This window comes from Centruroides vittatus, unplaced genomic scaffold, assembly GCF_030686945.1.
Source record: "Centruroides vittatus isolate TY-2023 unplaced genomic scaffold, ASM3068694v2 contig_364, whole genome shotgun sequence".
Taxonomy (NCBI): Eukaryota; Metazoa; Arthropoda; class Arachnida; order Scorpiones; family Buthidae; genus Centruroides; species Centruroides vittatus.
The window spans coordinates 4,564,614-4,583,148 of NW_027122188.1; the positions used below are offsets into that span (position 1 = coordinate 4,564,614).

Here is an 18,535-nt window from a genome sequence, read left to right on the forward strand (position 1 = left end):
CTTACTTTTTTTTTTTTTTTTTTATTTATTTGCGTTATTTTATTAAATCTTTTATTCATTTAATTAAATAAATCGCCCAAAACTGTTATTATTATTATTATTTACTTAATTCCATTTAATAAAACAAATTAATTATTATTACTTAAGTAATGTATATAATTTTAATTAAATTAATTGTAAATATCTTAAAAGTTTAAATATTTATAAAAATTTACGAGTGCTAAAATACAAGTAAATAAAAACAAAAAAATGAGATCGATCAATATAGTGGCGCCATCTTTGTAAAATATCGCGAACTAACTCAGTCCTTAAAAAAAATCAAAAACAAATTTCTCATTATATAACCGTACTGAAATTAAGCTATTAATTATAATTAAATTAAATTATAATCTCCGTATTGGAAACAAAAGAGGAAAGAGTTAAATCAATAGATTACGTTCATAAAGTAGAGATTTTAGTTATAATCAGAAGTGAAAACAGTAGCAAATGAGTTAAATTTTTGTATTAATTAGTTAAATTATAATTAAAAATATAAAAATTTATACGCGACTTCAATCGCAACAGAGGGGGAGGGAAGAATTAGATATTATTTACGACGTTGCTGGATAATTAAACGGACTCGTCTGATCCATCAATTTATTATGCATTAAAAGGATCGTTTCTTTAAATTTACGATCCTTTATTCTGATTGTTTTCTTTGCTGTTTAAATCATATATTACCCCAATTCGCTAATGGGTAATGCTCATTTTAGTCGATGGAAGCCATAACCGAAATGCTTTATAAATTAGTTTTATAATGACAAGTCTCCAAATATTTTCTCGTATATACTTTAGCAACAATTCGTTTTATTGCAGCATTCACTTTTCTTCTCTATTCTTTTTTTATTCTTTGTAATAAGTAGGTTAACCGTTTCTCCAAAGTAAATGACAGATTGAAAGTAGCATAGAGTTTTGAAACTCTAGCGAATGGTTGGGTAGAGATTGAGATACTGATTGAATCTTTTGATAAAGAAAGGATCTCCTTTTGTACTCGTATTACGGGATGACAAAAAGGTGGTACGATGTAGGAGAGAGTAAAGAAAAGAATGGAGAGCCAATACAGATAGAAAACATATTGTATTTAGTGGATAGAAATCTTGTAAAATTGACGTGAAATACTATAAATGCGAGTGCATTAAGTGAATGAATGGATCAAAAGTGATACGACCGATGCTCGAATGTCTTCGTCCGGATCTTTACGTCACCGAAACTGACATCTTTTTCAATTTTTTGTGACGTAGGTTTTCGATTACGTCACAAAAATACTCCTTGTTATAGAAGAAACTTACATCTACACCGAAATTAGTCTTATATTCGTAATACACCGTAAAAATACATTCGTAAATTTGATGACATTTACTGTGTAATAATTTGCAATTTATATATTTTACTAATTATAGTTAATGACATAAATGACACGTTTAATTGCATTTAAAGGTGAAAACTGCGGTTTTTAGTAGCTACATTAATTATTAAACCAATAAAAGTGAGTGAAAGAATCAAATATATTATTTAAATATGAAATGTAATTAAAATAAATTAATGGCTTTCTAAACTGCATTAATTATATAGGCTAGATGTATGTGTGTATGCATGCATGCTTGTATTATTTTTAAAAACTTCTGAAACTAGAAAACATAATTCACATTCGAAATTTATTGTTAGACATTCAAATTCATATAATTCGCTCCCCTCAAATGAAGTGACGTATGTTTTTGAAGATAATAAATTCTCTTGCGTAACTTTTTAAATCATTTTTATAATTATGTCAACTAAGAGTCAATACAAGCAGAAAATTTAACGTACAGGAATTTTGTAAAATTAACGTGAAATATTACACCTACATTTACTCTGAAATTAGCCTTTAGAAACACGTTTTCCGAGTAATTTCTAAACATTTTTTGATCTTTCATTAAAATGCTTAGAAAATCTATAAGATGAAAGTAATTATTTTGCGTTTGATGTGGTATTTTATAGCATAATGAAGCGGTTGTTATATATAACAGAATATTTGAAACTTGTAGACGATTAAGCATGCTTAATAGCATTAAAAATCGGCGTACTTTATAATATTTATATTTTTAAAATTGATTAAAATTTAGAGAAATTATGTAAATTATTCTCTACGAAGTTTAAGCTATATACATTCATATTTAATACAAAAAAAAATTAGAAAATTTTTAAAAATTCCGTATACTTGTATATAAGTACACATTATACTTATTACGGTACAAGTATACTGTATGTAATTATTTTTCTTATAGTAGTATTTATCTGTATAGGACGATAATAAATGGTTGGCTGCTCAGCAATTACAAGACTGAATCCTTTTTTCCATCCGACCATGCATCGAAACAAATACTTAGAGTGGTTTCGACGTATGTAATTTGTGTAGTTATTTTACGCAGCCTTCGTTACCACAAACTTCTTCACACAAATATAACTAACTTATAAAAATAGCACGCAATTCTATAATATTTCGATAAATTACATATTTAATTTGATATTTTAGAAAAGTCATTAGACAAATGTGTGTATGTAATTTTAATAATTGAAAGATTCTGTGAAGAATAAAGAGACAAATATTCGATCATTCGGAAAACCTGATTATCCAATAGAACACTACTGTTATTGTCTAAGAAAATAAAAAGTTTCTTGCGTATCGAATTGATTTACACAAGAGTTCTTTCCTGATTGCATTCCGTTCCGTTAAGAACGACATTTTTCAAGGTTATGCAATCTCCAGTACCGTGAACCAAATAACAAGTTCCAATCAACTTGGTTTTTGTTTCTTCTAACAATATCTAAATTACACGTTTTGGTCGATTAAAGGTTAAATTACCTCGGTTAAACGACATAAAATTTCACTCAATACAATATTTAAAATTAACTCAAAATATATTTATCTTAAGAATTTCGTTTTTATGTATGTATTAAAACTTTCGTTTTTATTATTTTTTTTCTGAACTGAAATAATATATAATTACATAAATAAAATATTTCATAGATTAAACTTTTTTGTTAATATTTATAGCGGTTAAATTATTCACCAGAAACTAATTTGAAATTTCAAAATAAAACTATTTTTGTTAGACCTCATTTTTCAACGTTTCGATAATTTTTGTGAATTTCTCAATTTTCAATCAAATGTGATGAAATTTACTTCGCTTTTTCTTCTCTTATTTACTGATTAGTTTATTAAACAAATAGAGCAGAAAAATTAACTGGGTTTAAAATACTGTCAATTATTTAATTGTACATTAAAATTTAAGAAATAGAAGATATTATATATATATATATATATACAGTAATTGTGTAACACATTTTTAACATTTTGTAATATTACATTACAGGATTTTAATGACAAAGTGAACTAAATATTGTAACTATGTAATTTGTAAATTGAAATAGGCAGAACAGTTATATATATTTCTTCTCCATACTTTGAACTACAGTAATTAATATAATTATATATCTATTTATTGAAATTTGATAAAGGAAAAAACATGGAATGAAAATATATTGTTAAAATTATAAACATGTACTATATACAAATAGTTGTTTCATTAATTTAAGTAAACATTTTAGTAATTCACTTTTTATATTGATATTATATTGTAATGATTAATACATTCAACATTTTAAATAATAAAAAATTCAGTTAAAAACAACTATTAATTGTATTGTTAATAGCTATTGTCATTTTCAAAAATAATGTATTAACCATTAAATTCCACTTTTTTATATGCCATCTTCAGGTGACAAAGATACAACATTCTAAATTTAGAACTAGAACAATTTAAGATTTGATATTAAAACATAAGAGTATATATAAATTATATGTTTTTAGTTAGCATGGAATATATATATTTTATGCCATGTATTGCTGGATTTGTATATATCTATATCCCATGCTAACAACCACATTGGCAACATATGTCAACATACAAGTCAACCTACAGGTAGTCTAGACAGACCAACCATAAAACTGAAAGAGCTTGGAGCAACTTGACACACTGAGGAAATAAAGGATTTATAAACTTTAAAGAAACAGACTGTATAAAATGCTTGGAGAGTGGCATATGAAATTCCCAAATGCACAGACTAACTTAGAATTAATATGGAGAGGTATAGCCTAAAACGTTTTTAGCCAAAAGACTATTAAGAAGTTATCTACAGTATAGTCTATGTCAGGGGTGGCCAACAAGTCGATCGCCAAGCCAATTTTGGTCGATCGCTCGCGATGTCTTGACTTAATGTATTATATTTGTAACCGAACACAACAGTATGCATGCAGTTATGACTCGACTCATAAGCAGTGCACCACGTACTGAAACAGTGTATAAACATAGTATGTATTTCACACCTCCCCCTCCCCACTTACACTATGCCTATGACAACAAGTCGATCGCAACGCATTTTTAAGATAAAAAGTAGATCTTATGTATACAAAAGTTGGCCACCCCTGGTCTATGTTATATATAGGCTACTCTACATTATATATATTGCTGGATTTTTATTTATGTTTTTTTGTTTATTGTGTGTTTGGTTTCTAAGAATGATAAAGTTTGAATTTCAAAGTGTAAAATTGTAAAGTGTTCTAAATTTTGAATGCTGTACGGATAACAAGGTTTGTATTCCAGAAGATTTAAATGTTTCGAATCTTTCTGGCCTGAAAATGGCTTTTAAATAAGGCCATTGTGAATTAAAATAGTTTACCATTAAATTTCATCTTACAATTCCAGCAAATATAGTTTCCAGTTAATACATGGGATGTAATAAAAGTAATTTTATTATTTTGTAATTATTAAGAAAAATTAATTTCTTTTTAATAGTATTACAAAGTTTTTCCTGTAATTGTTATAAAACTTTATAGTCATTTTTGAATTGGAACATTTTTCATTATGCAGTAAAGAAAATACAAGTTTACATTTGTGGACTTTTTTAATTGTTAAAAATAGCCAAGAATTCAAGAATGAAATTTATTTTATGATACTCCTTTGATAGTAAAGTGCTGGATCAAAATCAAGACAATTACTTAAAACATGATAAAATACACATATTGATGACAGATGAAATAACTTCAAAAATGCTTGATTATAGACAACTAAAAACTAACTGTAGATAATAAGGACCAAAAATGTTAATTAAAAGTTTTAAGTAAATACAAAGGTGACTTGAGTGCCTGAAATTACAGATACATGTTTAAAATTTTGTTTTCTGTAGTGTGGCATAAACGTTTTGATTAACGTCTATAATTTCTAGACTTTCGTGAAATAGATATAGTAAAAAGGCCATGGAAGAGAGAACATATTGAGCACTTTATCCATTTTTCACAAAATATCTTACTTTGTTAGCTCTATAGTATAAATTTACTAATTTTATCAAAATTATTTTGTATGTTGTGAATATTTGGGATAGATAAGTCTATTGTATATGAAATATATTATTTTATTTGTCAATGTAACTATAATATAGATTGTGTGTCTGTTAAAATACACCTATGTAAGATAAGATTGAAACAAACAAAATATAGTCACTATATTTTGTGGATGTACAGTGAGCTGTATTCTAACAGTGTCTGAATATGTAAGATTCTGATATAAGTAATTAAAAAGCATAATACATCTATGGAATTCATCTCAATGCTGAGCTTGTATCATGCTTATATCCTTAAAAACCAAATGCTTAGAAAATATTAATGTTGTAATTATTATAGTGAAACTTATTGTACAAAAGAAAGACATTCTCACATTTCATAAATTTTTAAAACTATTTTTATTTTATCTGTGAAAAACATATTAAACTATTTTATATTTAAACTTTATTTACATCTTAAACTTCTTGGTTATTGCTAACTTAAGTATTTTACATTTTAAGCGAAAAGGATAATAAAAGTAAATTATTGAAAATAACAGTTTAGAATTATAATTAAAGATTATGAAATAATTTAAAATCTTAATGAATTTAAGTTTAATTACATTTGACTAGTTTATGATTATTTAGCAGTGGCAAGATTATCAAGTTTGATGTCATCTCCTATTCTCTAATACAGCAATAAAGTATTTAATTTCTTAACAAAGTCTGATATTTTAATTAGAAAAGAAATAATCAAAACCTCTTTATAAAAAAATACTAAGAAAATAATTGCATCTGCTTATTAATATGATACTCGTAAGAATATGCATTCTTTGAAATAAATTAATGTATGAGATTCTTTACAACAACCAAAAACAGATATTTTGATGCTTTTAAATTAGATAATAAATATTATGTTGATATCACATATACATGAAAAATTATCAAAACCACATCCAGACAAAAATAACCTAATATAGTAGACTCTTGTTAATTTAAATTTGTATAATTCAAATTCCCTTTAATTCGAACTGAACGCTAGTCTCCATCTGATTCCTATTTAAATCAGTGTAAAATTTTCTTGGAAATTGGAACTCGATTGTGCTGCACCTTGTTTATTCAAATTAAGAGCATGTGTTAATTGATTAAATTTCAATAATGGGAAGATGTTAAAGATCAAATTTAAAATAAATAAATTGATTTAAAAAACATTTTAAATTAGTTGGTGCATGATTATGATGGCTTATGGTTGCCGTGTGGTGCTGGCTTATCATGGCTTCTCGTCAACATTTTTCTTTATTCCATCGAATGCACTACTGTACCTGTGTTTTGTATTTCCCATTAATTAAACATTATTCTGTTTGTAATGTGCTGTTAAAATGATCTTTTTTTGTATTCTGTAACAACAGAAATGGTCTCCTTTTAATTTGAACCATTTAACACCATCCTTTTGAGTTCGAATTAACGAGAGAGTCTACTGTAATTTTAAATTAATTTTCTATGTTTTATCAAAACATTTTTTAAAATAATGAAATAATTATAACTTTAATTATTAGGTAACAAAATTAATTTTTAAAAATATTTTAAAATTTGATACTAATCAACTTTATTATTCAGGAATTGATAATTCATTATTTTATCTTTAGAAAAAGTAATCTATAATAAAATAGCAAAATTTTCAGTGATTATTTGATAATTAATAAATCACAAACCTAATTCTGGAGACTACCAGTACAGACAAATGAAAGTTATACAATAAAATATATATCAAGTTTTACATTTAAAATAAACAACATTAATTTTTTGTCCTAATAGTCAAAGTTTAAACTAATTCATTTGATGTTTTCAATACTTCTAAATACTTTGAATATGATGCAATATTATTCTAATATTAACTTTAATTCTAAATTACTAGTTAAAAAAAATATTATAAGATTTATATTTAGTGGCAATGAAATGAGAATAAATTATCAGAAAATTAAGGGCTTGCATAATTGGATAAATTTGTCACAAATACAACATAAAATCTCTTAAATATGTAATATAACTTATGACAATACTTAATAACTGATAAAAAATCACAGCTAATGCAAAAATATGCTATCAAAAATATAAAATACTTTTAACAAAATAAAAACTTTAAGGCATAAAACATATTTCTTGAAAATCTTCCACTTTGATAATTTTCAACTTTCATTATCAATGTACAGTACAAAATTATATTTTTAGATTTCATGTGTGAACAATTTCAATATGTTAAAACAATAATTTTTATATTTATGGTCCCTTTATCAATGCTATTACTGCAAATAGTAAAAACAATATTCCTCCTAAAAATGTCACTGCAAAAAAACAAAAATAATAATTTTTATTAGTGTTAATGTATATAATTTTTATCGCAAATATTAAAACTATAATTTATTATTAAAATTTTAAAAAGGATCAAATTGATGTAATTTATATCTAAGATAATTTTTATAGAAAACTTATATGATTAAAAAAGTAGAAATAAATATCGTACAATTGTATTTCAATATCATTATACTAAAAATCCATCAAATTATATTTGTACTCAATACTATATTTTTAAGAAAGAGAATAAGTATAAAAACCTAAAATAAGAATATATCTGTTAATTTATCAATTGGACACATGTTTAATTAAATAGTTACTTTTATAATTTTATTTTAAAATAAAATAAATAAATTTTGCAAATTTTTAAAAAAATGTGTTGTATTGTTTAATTGAAAACTTCTTTGTTAAATACCTAAATAGATGGATTTTTATTTATATTACTATTGTAAAAACATTCAGATCATATACAAAATAAATTTTACGTGTGTGCATACTCCTGGAAAAAGAAACAATTAAAAGGCCTTGAAATTTCTACTTTTTAATTTCTGTTTATTATACTCCTATTTAAATTATGCAAAACAAAACAATTAAATATTAATTGAAAATATGAAATATTTAAAATCAATTATATGCAAGCTTATATTTGTTTATTTTAATATTTTATAATATTTTTTTTATTAATTTTATTAAAAAAAAAGTTTTAAAATGAAAATTACATTTTAAAATGTTTCATTATATACGTAATGAAAACAAGCTAATAATAAATCAGATTCATAATTTATACAGTAAATTATTTTATTACATTTACATCATTGAGACTTTCATCCAATTTGTAATGCTTTCTAGCTACTTTCATTTGCTTATAACTTACGAATCATTTCTTTTTTTAAAGAATTATTTTATAGTACATTTATATAAAATCATAAAATAAAATTTTTAAATTCAATTGTCAGTCCTTATTAAACCTTTCTCTATAAGCAAATTAACAATTTATAAGAAACATTATTTAGCAAATTTAAAAAAAATATGAAATGCAATGTAGGATTTTAGGATACACAACTATTGCCTATCCTAAAATTTCATAAATTTCAATAATTTTTCAATATTTTCAAATACAGTAGAGCGTTGATAAGTGGAACCAATTGGGGACTGGGGTCCTTCCAGTTAATGATTTGTTCCAGTTTCCGACTTTGTACGAAAAAATACATTAACCTGTCCGATGTTCAAATTTTTCTCCGTTGCGTATCGCTTCCTGTTGAATTTTTCTCCGTTGCGTGTCGCTTTGTGTTGAATTTTCGTCGATTTTAAGCCTAACGAAAATTTTTATAATAATCATCGAGGCTATCGTATCGTTAAAAATTATTTCTGCATTTTGTACAAACAAAATAAATATATTAAAGAATATAAAAAACACGAAAATTATACTTTAGAAGTAAATTTAGTATCAAAAACATTCGATTCAGCACGACACAGTCCGACTGAAAATCGTTCCACTTTCCGGACATTCCACTTATCGACGCTCTACTGTAATTGCACATATGCATGATTAACATACATTCTTTTCTAGAATGTTCTTGATTTCATTTATTGAAAAATTTACCTAAATAATATTTTATTTTAAAAGTGGAAGTATTAAATGAATTCAATTGAAGAAATGTAAGAGGAGATTTTATACTGAAAATTTATGAAAGTGAATGTGCTGGTAACAATCACTATTTCACCAAACAACTACTAGATGCGGATCTTTAAAATGACATTCCAAGTTTTCACCAATGCATCTAGTTTTGCTGTTAATCAGTGTTTTTTCTGTTTGTGGGGGTTAAAGAATCTGTCTAATGTTGATTGCTTTCCCTCTTCTTCAGGATTTTTCAGAAGTAATTAATAGCATTGTAATTGTAGAGATCCCCAAGTCTATTAACCTCAACCTGGTTTGGATGCCATTCTAAGATCGTTGTCCTGACATCCTCCCACTTCTTCAAGAGATCTTTAATAGCAGATATCAGCATTAATCCTCTTTTTCAGAAGAAAACATCTCGTTTCTTGGTGTTCTTCATTCAAGAGTTCTTGACATTCTTCTGTCGTCAGATCCGTTTCAGGTTCCATTATGAGCTCTTCAATGTTTTTTATTTCTCAGATGTGATTTTTGTTACTCCTTAGACTGCTGGAGTCTTCTTGATTATATAGTACCTTTCTTAGATAAGATTGAATTACAGCCTACTGTAGACCTGTTCAAGCCATACTGCCCAGAACATCAGACATCTGCTCATCTACCTTTGCTATTATAATCTCACCTTTTGAAAATAAAAACCGACACAAAACTTAACAAGTGCCTGCCCAACAGTCTCGCAAATATTATAAAAGAATTGTTTCTGCCAAAAAAATAAAAAGGCTGAAATTACAAGGGAAAGTTTCAAAGTTTGGAGGAATACTATCCAATCAGTATACACTGGGTTGAGTGTCAATGTTGATGTCTCCCGCACTCCAGAAACTTTTGAATTGTTGCCTGAAGACAAGGGAAGACCAATCGATATTGATTATTTTAAGTTGCTTCTTCTTGTGTTTTTTCTGTGAGGTGTTTGTTGTCCAAACATAAAAATCTTTCGCGAAAGTGTTTGTTATCCGATTTGTTCGTTAACTAATCACCCACTGTATTTATTATCTGAAATCTTATCTTAAAGATTACAGTAATACAGTTCAAAATCTAACATTCTTCAATAAAATCAAATCAAGATCTAATTATGTAAAATTCATTTTGAATTCTGAAAATTAAGGATACTTCATCATTTTCAAATTTTTAAATATTTTTTATTTTACATACTATTTTAAGCTTACTCATATAAATATATTTGTAACATTAACTAATTGATTCACTTAGTACTGTTATAGGAGTCAGGATAAGTGAATTATTTAGTTTTATTCATTTCATTTATTAAAAATCTACTTCAAATGAAAGTAGATAGCTTTCATTCTTTTCAAACTTTTCAATTGAAAAGGAATATAATGAAAATGATGGCCAATTTATGTAAATATAATTTTTTTAAAATGTTATATATTTATATTAAAAAAGCAATAAATTATCAAATCATTAATTGGTTGTTATTTGACATACCTGTCCTTACTGAAATTTTTTGTGCAATAAATCTTCCACCTATAACTGCTAATGATGTACAACCTCCATGACCAAAAATGGCACCCAAAGCAACACCAACTGTATCCTAAAATATTACATTAGATTAAAAAAGTTTAAATGTAAATATATAATGTACTATAATCTATCTATAATATTTATATAAGGGTTGTCTGCAAATAACTGCATAAACCAATTATTAAGCAAATTTTGAAATCTTTGCTACCATAATGCCATTTGAGTAAAATGCTACTTTCATTATTAATTTCAAAACTTTTAGCTGAAATAATAAAATTAATGATTTAAACCAATGTGAAAAGCTATGATTAGCTCTTTGACACATCAAGTTTGACAAGTGAAAAATTATTTGTCAAACTGACTGTAAATGCGTCAGTAACTGACACATTTACAGGAACCAAAGTTGCCAGTTTCCAGGAGCTGATTTTCCCACCCCCAAACACCAAAAGTAATTTTGAATACCTTGTTTGAAAGACTGTTTTCTGAGTGTGTGCAAAACTTCAGATTTTTCTATAAAGGGATTGCTGAAATATAAGCAATCAGAAAGTGCAAAAAAAAAATTTTCTTCTTCTGGCACTGCAGATGCTGCTAAGAGGCGGGGGAAAAAAAACTACTTGGTCCAGAAAGCTCAAATTTTAACCTTAAGCTTCTCTTATTATCAGTGAGGTGCTACCAAAACCTTTGGGCCAGTAGGTCAACATTCACAAGGGCTCTCATAGAGCTATTTTACTTTATTGCTTAATTTTATGCTCGCACAGATAAAATTACATGGAAACAAATGATTTTTATTCAAAGTGTTATCCAGCATAACAAAATCTCAAATTTATGTGAATTAAAACTTTTTATAGTGATTTTACTAAATGGCATATTGAAAGCATTTGGTCAGTGACCATTGTTGAGTGCTGATGGATCCGTACATCACCATCTTAGGTCTTCATGTAATAACACAATCATTAACCAAAAATAATTGATATCCAAACAAAAATCTGAGATGTAAAAAATTGCACCAAGTAAAAAATTATGACAATTTGGATAAATGCAATAGTTAAATTAATAAAATTCATATAAAAAATTTTAAAATACTTTTTAAACTAAATATATATTCAATATTCTCATATATTGTGGTAAAAATTTACAGTGAAAGCTTGCTTTATGACATTAATCCATTTGAAAGTTCCCTTATCATGAAACTATCACAAGATTGTATTGACATTTGCATGATAAATTGTTTTGGTAATTCATTCCAAAACTTCAAAAACAAATTCTTACCATATAACTGAATTAATTCCTACTCTAAAATTAATTGCAATGTTGGATGTAATAGTTTCTTATGGAATATTAAATCAATTTTAAAACATAATTTATTAAACAATAATAAATTATTGCTGATATATATTTAATGCTTTAAGTTGCTTTTTATATCTAATTTATAATGATAAATGCAGGTTACTTAAAATACTTGCATTTTTATTGCTGAATGGCTTATCATAATGATCACCTTATAATTTGATTAATGGAAATTGTAAGACCATAAAATAATTTGATTCAATGCTGAACCAATTGTAAAATGAGTTTATGCATGTGTATGTGTATAAAAGGATTTTATTATTAATTACCTCTCTTGCTGCCAAAATAATAGTTGTTAATTGTGAACGATCACCCCATTCACCAAGAAAAGTCATAGTAAAAGATTCAAGAAACACTCTTGATATACACATATTCAACTTTCTTTTCAGCCATACAATTTTTCTTTCTTTGGTTATTCCTGTTTCAACATCATCTTGTAATTCTTTACTATACTAAATTTAAAAAAAGTAATTTCATTTGTAAAATTTTTTGTTAAAAATATAAAGATTTATATAATAAACTTTACTATAAATATATGTTTAGGCTATCTTAAAAAATTGATAGGTACAGTATATTACAAATAAATATTTCATATAAAAAAAATGTAATTACTGTTTTGAATTCAAAACAATTTGTATTTAAGAAACAAAAGACATTTTTGATATTTAATATTTAATACAAATAAAATAATTATTTTCACAAGATATTTTCAATATTAACATAAATCAAAAATCAAAATATATTCTATTACATAAAGTATATATTTTGTAAGTCAACCTCAAGTTTCTCAGTTTAGAAATCTGGTTTAACCATTTAAGTTGATTTCCCAGCAGACAGTCCTAACTTTCATTAAAACACTAACTGTAATATAAATAAACAAACTAGTACCACAACCAAATTTTAAAATTTTGGTTGTGATACTAGTTTCAACAGCAAAGAATTATGATAGTATGCTACAGTATATACAATATATATATATTATATATATCATAATGCTATGCTGTGTATAACACTGTTGTACAGTTTTGCTTACACTCCACCTTTTCATCAGTGTTGGCACATCAGCTTTTGGAAATGATATGGTGTGAAGTTCACTTAGAATAAATTATTATTATATTAAATCTCAATGGTAAATAAGTTAATCAAATACAAGTTTCAATATTTGTAACAGTTTGGAGTGATGATAAGTAATGTAGTGAGCATTAGAAGAATTGTTCTATTGGTTTACTATTCTATGATCTCAAAACAACACCAAACAAGTAATAGATTATTAAATTTATAACAACAAATGTTTTTGGTTTATTCATTGATTATCATCAGGATCATTTCAGTTTGAATACTAAGATAGAGATTCAGACTACAAGATCCAAATATGATTCCAAACCAAAATAAGATTTAAACAGTTTTTTGAATCTTATTTTGGAAAATACTACTACTCAATGGCAAGTCTTACTGTATAAATAAATCCTAGTTTTGAAAGATTTTTCAGGCTTAAAAATTGACTTTTATGCTTGCATATATGATATATATATAAATTTTGATTAATATAATCTGTAGGGGGAAAATTATATCTACAACAAATGAATTCATAACTTTAATTTAAAGTCCCATTTAAAATATGCAAACTTAAAACTGGGAAATATGTCAATAATTGCAACTTTAACACCTTTTAATATCCCAGCAATATTTCACCTGGTCATACAAATACTTTCAGTCCTCTATATACTGAATTAAAAGAACAAGCCAATTACTGCATTAGTCATGTTTACTACAGAGTCAGGTGTTGGAGCTCAGAAAATGCTGAAATAATACATACTATCTTTAAAAATAGTCATATAAGAATACTAGGGATTTTAGAGATTTTTAAAGTGGCAAGCAGAGGGGTTGCATCAATCACAAGGACACGGGGACACTATCTTTTGGTTTGGAAGTCATTATATAATCCAGTTAAGGAGGAGAGATAAGAAGAACCGGAATAGCAATGTAGTGATCTAAATTAACATTCAGATGGTTTTCATATATATGTATTGGAATTATTTCTTCATGACACTATGATATGTATTGAACACTTTATTTTCACTCTCTACAATGTTTACTTTTATAATTTTAACAGTTTATTTAAGTTGTATGTATAATTTGTAATTTTTTAATTTATATTTTATTATTGGCTATCAGCAGTTAATTATTTTAAATTTAATTACATAATTTTGAATTGAAACACTCCTGCATTCAAACTGTAGTTATAGTGAATAATCTAATGCAGTGGTCCTATCTGAAGAAGATCTAGCAAGAGGGTCGAAAACAATTGTATGTTCAAGTAAAGTGTTGCTGGGACAATAAAAGGTATTGCAGTTAAAACTAAATTTCCATTTTGTAATAATGAATATTTGTTATTATTTGTTAGACTACCTAAATTTATAAACTATGTTTTAAGAGCTTGCATTGATGATGAACAAGCACTAACATTTTCAATATTAATCTAACACTTTTATTATTTACGAAAAGATAACTCAATTATCTATTGGGCAAGTTCATAGTGCAATTTCTTATTTAATGCTCAAGCCATATAACCTAATCATCATCTTTAATGCCCTATCTTCATTACACTTTTGTTTCTACTTAATCTAAGATTTAAAATTTATTTTAAAAATAATTAAGTCAACTAAACTGAATAAAGTTAAGATGAAGATTGCCAAGTGTTCATGTGTTTGCACTATATAGTGTTAAAGAGACCAAAATAATTAAGTAGATTTAAAAAAGATCTAACCTATTATTAAATCCAAGGAAAAATATGTTAATAGATTAGAATGAATACAGCAAGAATATATAAAGCTATTTTAAATATATCAGATTAGAAACAAATGGAAATGTAAAAATTTTGTGATTTTTGAAAGCTATAAAAATATACCTCATCTGCATTTGTAATACTTTTTTGTACTTCTTCATATTCAGCCTGGCCCTCATAAGGTGACATATAATAACCTATAATAGTAATAAATAATTAATATTTATAATAAAATATTAATCAAAGTAAAATTAAAGACAAAATAATCAACACAATTTTTTGTTTTTATATTTTCTACTTAGATTCTGTTTATAAACAGGACTTATTATACTGGTGTACTACATCAGTATAATAAGTCCTATTTATAAACAAGATCCAAGTAGACCATATAAAAACGAAAAATTAAAACATTAAGGACATAGAAGTAAAAAGAATTAATCAATATAAGTTTAAATCATACATTAAAGTTAAACTTATTCAAATTTCAAGTTAAAAAGTATTCATTCATTTTCACCAATCTGTTACAAATATTTTTTATTCATTTTAATTAGATGAAAAATTTTAAATTAGATTAGTTTAATTTGAAAAATATTTCATTTGTGTTGATATTGATTTTCATACATAACTTATAATTATACTATACTATACATAATAATTTTGTTTTTCTTCAATTATTCAATTCTTAATGTTATTTGTATTTTGAAATTGGATTCAGTTCTGTATATTTAATAAAATGAGATTAAATTTGAAAATAATTACACAATAAAAGTTTAGTATTTACTTGCAATTGTGTATATTATCTATTCAGAAAAGTTAATTCAATTCTAGTTAATTTCAAGACAAATCTAATGTAGTATATTCAAATATGAATAAAAACTGCTTTACAATTCCAATAATTAGTAGGTAAATTATATTGCAATATTCTGTATACAAAAACAAACAAGTTGTTTTTTGCCATTCTAAGCTTACAAAATATTTCAAAAATTACTTATCATTTAAGAACTAAATTTAGACTAAAATAATAGAAATAAGCTAAATTTGATAATTATGTTATTACCAGTTTTAACTTTGATACCTGCTTAGTCAAATTACTTTTTCCTCCAATTAGAAACTAACTTTTTTATTTATATTTAGCACAAAAAGGTTACACGATATTGATTAACAAATAAATATTTATTTAAAAAATAATAAATCACATTGTAACAAAATTATATATATTCAATAACATAAAATATGTAGTAAAGCCAATTTGATGATTTTGATTTCCTGAATTAAAGACTCAAATCAAATTGCATTGAGCAATATCTATAAATCACTTCAAAAATTCAAAATGAAAATTACATATTATATGAAAATTCATCTCCTTGTATGTAATTTAACTTGTTATAATGTTACTCTAGTAGTTGTGAAATGTTTCCATTTAAAAATATAAATTATAGATATAATTTTATGGCATATTATTTATTTCATAGGGAATAACTTATACATGCTTCATTTGTCATTTAACATACAGTACTTAATTATATTGATAATTATTTATTGTACACTTATGTTAATTTATGTAAATAATAAGAACAAACTTGTTCATATTATTTACATTATTGTTATTAATGTGAATAAAATATGGATTTAAGAAACTAAGTTAAAAGACAATTATTTATTTTGACATCGTCACAATGCTGGGCTGCAATTTTTAATCATAATCTTAATTTTTTATTTAATTTAAAATATATATTCTCCATCTCAAATTAGTAGTGTCTTGTCCCTGTACATTATACTTTTCCTGATAACAACAGAGTTGTGCCTGTCCTCTATGTAATTCCATTCAGAGGAAATTTTTTAATTGAAAAATCACATGACTATCAGTCTAGGCCAGAAGTTTGTATATAATTACTCAGTGCCTCTTGCCTCCTAAGCTTTCCATATCTGTTCTTGACTTTCATATATCTAACACTCTTCTTGAGATTAGGGAAGGACAGACAAACAGATGGACAACAGTGGAAATTTATAGGTTTACAATTTTTTCAAATTGCAGCCCAATTAAAAAATAAGATCAGATCTAAAACAAGACTAGACATCGCAGCCTTATACATTGGAGTCAATTTACTTCTCTTGCACAACTAGCAGACAAACCTTCTAAGTATGAATTCTATGAATTGACTACATGCTAATTGTTGAACAATATTTCAAAAATCAAATACTGTAATTTAAGCATACATTCAAATAAAGATGAAAGAATGAAACAATGTGTTCCTACATCTACATCTGAATTGTAATAGAAAAATTGCATCGATGATTAAATGATTACCAAGACAAAAAAAATTAATTAATTAATGATGTCAATGTGATGCACTTGACAAAAAGCAAAACTGTCTGTACTAATTCTAATATTTTAACATTCAATTGCTAATAATTTTGATATATAAATTAATGATCTTATATTCACACTATTTAAAAAATATAAATCAATTGTCTGGATATAGCCTAATGTCTAGTATTATATTGCATAAAATAAACCTTGAAAATGAAATTATCTTCGTTTTTAATAGAAAAAAGTTTGAAGACGCACGTTAATCAATATGTAATTTTAATTTGCAATACTTAATAAATCTACTATGACAAACTATTTCAAAATCAGGATTGAGCACATATCACAAAAAACACTTTGTAATTTAAATATAACAAATCATAATTATCATCCTTTCATTGGTCAGCAATTTCAAACAATGAAACAGCAACTATCAAATTACACTGCATTATTTTTGTTAGAATTATTATTTTTCCAGTGCAAATGGAATATAGAGTAGATGTATATTCATACATGGTTATTAAATATTCAATAATATAACTATCTCTAAATTGTTAAAATCTTAATAATTGCTCTTTTTATAGTTAGAAATTACAGAAACAAAATAAATCTATTTTTCCTCTATTTTTGCTTTACAATATTCATTTCATAATATACTTTAGTAAAATGTCATTAGTAAGAATTCTATAAATATTGAATTTTTTTTTAGCATAATCATATTTCACCTAATACAAATTATTACTTGTACTTAGAAAAAGTTATAAACAGTTCTCTAACCAAATAAGTAAGATAATACTTGTATTAAGGATTTTAATTCTCTGAGGATAACAGTTATCTAGCTTAATTGTTTTGAAAAATTTCATATATTTCATTAGATTATTTTATTTGAAAATAATTTATTATATATTATTACTTTCCCCTTCATCCATTCCCTAATTCTCTAAAAAATTTCAGTAGTAGTAGATCTATTTCAAATTAAGGGAATATACAGTAAATGAAAAATAATTTGATTTTACACTTTTATTTTTAGTTAACAATACATATTAAAAAGTTTAAATAAATTACTTTATAAAATTACTTATATAAAACATAATTTCATTAAGATTGATACAAATAATCTTTATGTAATAAAAAGTATCAAATGCATATACATATATTTGTATATATGAAATATATCAAGATAATTTATGATGTGTAA

At 25.3% G+C, this 18,535-nt stretch overlaps 1 protein-coding gene across 2 annotated transcripts in view; it reads right to left on the reverse strand.

Moving 5' to 3' along the window:
• Window positions 1–7,132: 7,132 nt before the first annotated feature.
• Window positions 7,133–18,535, reverse strand: part of LOC136975130 (putative divalent cation/proton antiporter TMEM165) — a 43,025-nt gene continuing 31,622 nt past the window's right edge. For both annotated transcript variants that reach the window (XM_067270151.1, XM_067270150.1), the window contains 4 exons: window positions 15,153–15,226; window positions 12,514–12,696; window positions 10,862–10,967; window positions 7,133–7,739 (listed from right to left, as the gene is read on the reverse strand). In XM_067270151.1, coding sequence (XP_067126252.1) covers window positions 7,675–7,739; window positions 10,862–10,967; window positions 12,514–12,696; window positions 15,153–15,226 — 428 coding nt within the window. In that variant the 3' untranslated portion in view covers window positions 7,133–7,674. The remainder of the gene's footprint in view (window positions 7,740–10,861; window positions 10,968–12,513; window positions 12,697–15,152; window positions 15,227–18,535) is intronic.